Source organism: Bidens hawaiensis, unplaced genomic scaffold, assembly GCF_021521415.1.
Source record: "Bidens hawaiensis isolate Kalapana, Puna unplaced genomic scaffold, B.hawaiensis_p1.1 tig00017951_1, whole genome shotgun sequence".
Lineage (NCBI taxonomy): Eukaryota > Viridiplantae > Streptophyta > Magnoliopsida > Asterales > Asteraceae > Bidens > Bidens hawaiensis.
In genome coordinates this window covers 415,267-422,595 of record NW_027492710.1, presented here as the reverse complement: position 1 = coordinate 422,595, position 7,329 = coordinate 415,267, and the positions used below count along the sequence as shown (strand labels likewise).

At 34.9% G+C, this 7,329-nt stretch overlaps 1 protein-coding gene across 1 annotated transcript; it reads right to left on the bottom strand.

Annotated features, from left to right (window-relative positions):
- Positions 1–236: 236 nt before the first annotated feature.
- Positions 237–5,760, bottom strand: LOC143555067 (uncharacterized). Its single transcript, XM_077044699.1, has 6 exons — positions 5,480–5,760; positions 4,582–4,649; positions 3,701–4,511; positions 844–2,610; positions 704–758; positions 237–595 (listed from the first exon to the last, which is right to left on the bottom strand). Exons 1-6 carry the CDS (start codon positions 5,601–5,603, stop codon positions 457–459), a joined length of 2,964 nt encoding a protein of 987 aa, XP_076900814.1. The 5' UTR covers positions 5,604–5,760; the 3' UTR covers positions 237–456.
- Between the last annotated feature and the right edge of the window lie 1,569 nt (positions 5,761–7,329).

The following is a 7,329-nucleotide window of genomic DNA, read 5'->3' as shown; positions in this document are numbered from 1 at the left end:
TGACGACAAAATCCATTTTGTTTTGTGTTCAGATAAGTAGATGATTATCAAATCAGAAGTAGATTTGAACACTAAACTTTTTGAAAAGTTGATTATTCAAGAGAAAGCATATGTGAAGAATTACCATTGTCTTTTTGTAAGCATTGAAAACAAACTTCTTACATACCAAAGATTTTGAATTTTTCACAAATGTAAATCTTTTTTGTTCTCATGGGAAATTATATAAATTACCGCAGAAAAACCATTGGTTGTACTTAAAATAAGTCAAAACAAGATTGAAATTCAACATATCTCAAGATAATATCCCTACGTAGGTGGGAGGATAACGGGCAAAAACCAAGAATAAACACAACGCAAAATAACCCCCTAATGTTAACCGCAAAAATATATTTCAGATTATTTCCAGCACTTGAGTGGAGCAAAACTTTTAAACAGAATCATAGTTAAACTTATCCCTTAGAGTTGACTTTCTGGAACAAAGTCAACGGGTTGGCTTTCAGAATCTTCCACTTGTGATGATGCAGTGACCTTAGCTTTCTTGAATGCACTTGAACTTCTTAAAAGGTTTCCGATTGATGTGTTCTTCAATTTGCTCCTATGAATAGTTGTGCAGTAAAGTCAAGAATTAAAAGTCAAAACAGCAAAAAAGTTTTATTTTCATATATTAAATTTATGATTAAAGCTTGTATATCACCAAACTTACTGTGAGTTTATATTGTTCTTTCCGGCGCCTTCATTGCCTTTCTTTGCATAAGACCCTGAGACAAAATGAAATTAACGTTATTACGTCAGAAGATTATAATAGAAACATTAAAAAGTAAAACTAAGTGCAACTACTGTTACTTCTTGAGATTATTTCTCCTGACGATGATGATGACGACGATGACGGTGATTGTGTTGATGATGATGATTTTCTAGATGTAGCGTATTTATTCAAATACGCATTTATATCATCACTATCATTGCCAAAGATTGTTCCCAGTAGCCTATTCCTCTTTTTCAGTGAACGGGGTGAACTTCTCTTCTCCACAGTATTAGCAAGAGTCTGAATAAAAGTCGGTTGTTGTTTGTTGGTCTTTTGAGCATTAGTCTTTCTGGTCCTTTTTGGAGTTTTCATTTTATCAATATTAGTCATATTTGGATCATTGAACACATCAACAGAAACTTGTGTTTTCTTCATGTCTTTCTTATTGTCAACAGAAGCAATTTTCTTCAGTTGGTGGCCAGGGGCAAAATTGTCGTCAAGCTCATGAGATCCAGCCTCCGGTATATCAACTTCATTATTAACCTTAGAAACTGCAGACTCAGTCGCAATTTTTTCAGGAAGATAATGGTGGTCAACACTTTGACTTTTCTTTGGCTCCAGCTCCACTTCAGTAGATTGATGTTTACTTGGCAGATCTTGAAGTTCAATTTGTGCCTCTTTTTCTTTCTCTTTATCACCATCTTTTATGTCAACATTTTCAATAATATCACCATCGACACGCTTTGTTATTAACTCGTCCTCGTTTCTTCCAGAAGATTTTTTAGTTTTCCTTCTCTTTTTTCTCTTCGTTGTATCATCCGTCTTCTCTTTCGGCTTTGCTAAATCATCTAGTACACCTTGTGCATTTACCTGACTTGTGTTTTTCTCAGTTATGGACACATCAGCATCATTGTTCATCAGACTTGCAGATTGAGGGATACGGTTATCCTCATTTGTTACAGTTACAGTTACAACATTATTAGTGTCTGTGAATTCTTTCCTTGATTTTTCTTCCACGTTTTCTACTGAAACTTCCACCTCTTTCATAATCACATCATCACCTTTCTTAGCTTCTATTAATGTGTTCTCTGACACTTCATTTATTTCTCCTTCTACAACCAAAGCAATGACTGTTGAAAGAATATCACCCACGAGATTCTCAGCATGTTTAAATACTTTCTTGGTTCTCCTTTTTTTACCTTCACCAATATTCTCAGAACCCTTAGCTCCCTTTTTCCTCTCGGGAAGCTTCAGTTCAGGTTTTTGCTTCAGTGAGGTTTCTGAATCATCTTTGTGTTTATCAATCTGATCACCTGCACGTTCTTGACCGTTGGATCCTACATCTTGTTGTGTAGAAGACTCAGTAGCTGGTTTTAGGACGAATTCATCGTCTTTCTCCTTCTGAGGCATCCCAACAGACTTATCTTGCTGGATGTTTTCAACTACCATTGCTACATCACCAACAGTTTCACATCCAACACCTTCAGTAACGACATCAGTGGCTGCTTGATCAATAGCAGAACAATTTTCACCTTTGCTTATCCTGTTATTTTCATCCCGCAAATCTTTACCTTCTGTTCTGCGTTCAAAGGTATTCTCATTGTTTGCCATATCACTATCATGTGTTAAAGCTAACTTTTCTTCTAAAGCTTTTACATTGTTTTTTATCCTTTGACTCTTACGTTTCTTTTTCACAGACGGTCCAGGCCCAAGACCGTTTTTTGGTGAAATCTCATTTGTGTTATGAAGCTTTTCGATGACAGATGTAGAAGACACTTCCTTTTCTGCGGCTTTAGGTTCCGTTAAATGTTTCATATGGCCCACGACAGTCACTTCAGCAGCATCATGTTCACAATCAGGAGTCCCTAAACAAGTTTCAAATCAATGTTTGAAAACCATTCAGTAATATAGATATGAGTAGGAGAACACAAGAAAGGCATGTATGAAGACTCAACGAAGAGGCTTTTGGCTTAAAAGAACACCAACCATATGTTGCAATAATCCCCTTGAAACATTTACACATTAAGAAATTTACTAGGGGTGTAAACAAGCCAAGCTGCTTGTGAGCTAGTCGAGACCGTCTTGCTAGAAGCTTGAATTGAGCCAAGCTTAAACGAGCTTTAAGCCCGACCATAAAGATAAGTGAAGCTGAGCACGAAAATAAGCTTGTCTGGCTAAACAAATTGAACCATGAACCGATCCAAACCCGCAAATTTCGTGTTTGGTTCGTGTTGTGTTTAGTGCAGTGTCAAATATTCACACCCTTAATTATTGAGCTCAAGTCGGCTGGCGAGCATAAACGAACCTCTTATTTATATGATTTTTATTTAATATATTACGCATATATTATATATAAAATGACAAGAAAACACTAAAAAATATATATTATGTTGTATATAGAAATTATAATCAAAATAAATAAATAAATAAATATAAATAAATAAAATTAATTATTTAATAAAAAAACAAACCAAACTCAAGCTTGAAGAACTAGTCACAAGCCTAGATCAAGCCTAATAGAGCTCAGGCTCGGCCCATTTCGTTTACACCCCTAAGTTTACTAGTAAACCCATCCTTTACGATAAATAATCCCTTTAGTACTAACGATATCAACTAATGTACCCATATTTCTAAACTTATTTTCCAGATGTAATGTAAACAGGTCCAAAATTAGCATCAAATTTGCAACTCTTAGCATTCATCATGTAATTACATAGATAGTAAAGCCCTATCATAAAAAACTAGCTTCATTGTATATATCTTCATATTTTCTTGAGTAGTTACAAACGAATCCAGTCTTCTCAAGGTTGTATTTTATTAGGAAATGGTTATTAGTTTAATCAAAAACAGGTAAACTATGTATATATTACACATTTGTTTAACTTGGTAAATATATAGAAACAGATAATAAAAAAAGAAAAATTAACTCTGCACAAAGGTATTCTATGTACTTACTCATCAATGAAGAATGTATTTCATCCTCCATAGCTGGTTTTTGGACGAGTTCATTGTCTTTCTCCTTCTGAGACATCCCAGCAGGCATCTCTTGCTGGATGTTGTTTTCAACTACCATTGCCACATCACCAATAGTTTCACTTCCAGCACCTTCAGTAGTAACAACATTAGTGGCTACTTGATCATTAGGAGAACAACTTTCACCTTTGTTTATTATGGTATTTTCATCCCTCAAATCTTTACCTTCTGTTTGGTTTTCAAATGTAGTCTCATGGTTAACCTTGTCATTAACATGTGTTAAAGCTAAGTTTTCTTCTAAAGCTTTTACATCACTTTTTCCCCGAGTCCTGTGTTTCTTTTTCGCAGAAGATCCAGGCGCAATACCATCTTTTGGTGAACTCTCATTATGCACATCACGTGTTCTTTTCTTCAATTTTTTATCTGCATTCACAGTATCCAGCTTCGGTTGTAGTTCAAAATCGAACTGCTTCTCACTGCATAATCTATCTTCTTCGACATTCTTTGAGACGGCTTTACAAGAATCACCAGATGTCAGTTGATCAACATTAAGAGCCTTTGGGTTCACCAATGGTGCCATTTTAGAATGATCTGAGGGTGACTCGTGACTATGTGTCACCCACGGTAAGGCTAATTGATCCCCAGCCTTGTGGTTAACCGTATGTTGAACACCATCAGTTTGCTCTACACGAGAAGCATCTGCTGACACATACCAGTTTCTTTTTGCAGCATTAAATGCACTTTTAACAAGCATAGAGTCTGACAAGTGATAGAAGATTCCTCTTTGTTTTACCTGTCACATTAATAAAAGTTGGATTAAAAGAGAAACAAGAGACTTACATTTTCAACCAAGAAAAATGTACCTTCAAGGATTCGACTGTAATATCTCCAATAGCAGGAAATAACTGACGGTGCTCCAACATTACTTTCCCTGCATAAAAAAAAACATGATATTTTTTTTTTAAAAAAATGTACTTGTGGATGCTTATCAGAACACAATTACTACAAATCCACTCAAGACAGATGAAATTGTTACATGAATATGAAAACTGCTACAACAAATACATTTTGCACTAGATAGACATTTGCTCTTAAGAAAAAGTATCTTCCGTAAAGAGATAGGTTCCAACACATCAACAGATATCATCCAACAGATATCATACACAACGAGCTTAGATCTACTATGCTTGGTTATAAAATGTGTGGCACTAGGAGCGCATGATCACCCGTGATGCACTGATGAGATCGCATCAAGTGGAGCAATGCGCTCTAAAATGCCTGCACTTATTAGTTAAAGTGAGTTTCTGCATAGATTACTTGTACCTTATGCATAGACATAAACTACTTGTACGCATAGAGTTAAAAGACTTAATGGTTATACATTAATCTCTTATTGTTTTTATCGTTTAAAAGTTAACAAGTTAAAATATTATCTAAAAACAATTTTGTAGTTCTTTCTAATAACAAACGTCTCGCGTACAGTCTCGCGTACTCTTTGGATCAAAACGCATCCGCACATTTTTAAACCAAGCTATGAACTAACACACATAAGCAAGTCTAATATGAAGTAACGCATTTAAGCACGTATAATTTCCTAATAGAAGATAACAAAAGCACCCTATGGTTGCAGGCTTAATGTTTGCTGTGAAATTTAGGCATTATAAACTCATTCGAATCGCAGAATAATAATTGTAAGTTACGTTAAAGCTAAAATCGGTGATAGAGCTATTATAAAAGGTGTAATAGGATTGATAATATTACTTTTGAAATCGGATACAGTGTCAGAGTGTGAGACGATCATAGCCAGATGAGTGTCGAGGCTGGTGCTGATGAATATCATGTTTTGAGCGGTTAATCCGTCGTAATCTGCAGTCGCCGGAGCCATTTCCGGCTGGAATTTAGGGTTTGGGAATGGGAAGGTGGAGATGGAGGGTTTGTGGTTTAGTGAGGTGAAACCACCATGTTTGTTTGTTCCAAGGGTTTAAGTTTCTTCTTTTGTTTTCTTTCTAAATAAATTAATATGAGATATTTTTCATGTAATAAGATTTGTATTTCATGATTTTGAGTTTTCCTTCTTGTTCAATGCGGTGTAGTGATAGAAAGATTGTGTTTCTCTTTGCTCGCAATAATTTGGAGAGCATGGTGGTTCAATGAAGGAAAACTGAGATTTTGTTATTCCTATTTAATCCTTAGGGCGTTTGGGTTTTACTTCCATTGAGTCTTCGAATGAGTGGGTTTTCTTCGGAACTGGAGATAACTTGGAGACGCATAAGGGCTCCGTATGACTAGGTTGGGCTACTTGGCGGTGGCCCTTTGTCATTGTGTCACCCCGTACGGACTATCTAGGTAATTCTCTGTTTATTGATCGTTAACAAAAAATAATTGAGCTTTTGACCCATCTACAATTGGAGTTAATTTTCTATTTGTTGAATGTTTAAAAATAAATAAATAAAAATAACCAGAGATAAAAACTAAAATGGTAATTTCTTAATTGTAGTCTAGTGATAGGAGGCTTAGGTTCTTCATTGGAGACTCAAGTTAAATCCCTATCTATCATTTTTTGGGGACAACATAGTCTGGCCAGAGTGAGCCATCGGGGCTCTCCAAATTTGAAGAATGCGATAGCCTAAATACATAAAAGTCGTCGTTCTAAAGAAATGATAGCTCTAGTAACTTTTTAAAAATTATATAACCCAAATAAATATGTGTTTTATACAACTTTTACAAATCAAACTTATAACGTGTTGAATTTATGAATTCCAATAAATACAACTTATAGCTTGGTAGATATATGGTTTTCAATCAAATGATTGTGAGTTTTAATATCACTTGAGACATCTAGTAAAATAGAAGTAACGAAAAAGATATTACTTGTAAAAAAAAAGACTTAAAGTTTAACTCAAACCATTACATGTGACCCTCTTTCGCGATTTGAACTCAAATAAAACACTTTTATTATACACTTAATTGGGTCCGACCCAACATGGTGGCACATGAAAACTCTAGCTTATCTATTCCTTATGTGAAAAGACTTCATCTTCATGGTAAAAGGGGGAGGGGAGTATTTGGGTACTTGATGGAAGAATAGCGTGGTTGCGCTAGTTTGTCAAAATCGACTACCAAAACTGGAGTTAGGGACTGTTTGACAAGTGCTGAATCATTAAATGCTAAACTAGTAAGAGGTCTGAATGATTAAGAGATTCTGAATCAGTAAGTGCTGAACTAATAAGTGTTGTTTGGTTAGACCTCTAAATGACTGTGTTGAATGACTATTTTGCACTCTGAACTATTTTGTGCTGAATATATCTTAAAACAAATTTTCATTATAACCGACCAAAATTTATATTAAAACAAACTTTCATTACAATCAACCAAAAATTATCTTAAAACAAACTTTCATTATAATCAACCAAAATATATCTTAAAATAATTCACCAAGACACTGACATAAATAACTTAACAATACACCCATAAGCAGAAGACACGTATCCATGCAATCCATCACTCCCTCCATGACCTGAAAATATAGACAAATTTATAATTTTATCAAAGATGGAATCCAATAACAAAAATATATCAAAACATGCCTACCTATCCAGTCCATTGCATAT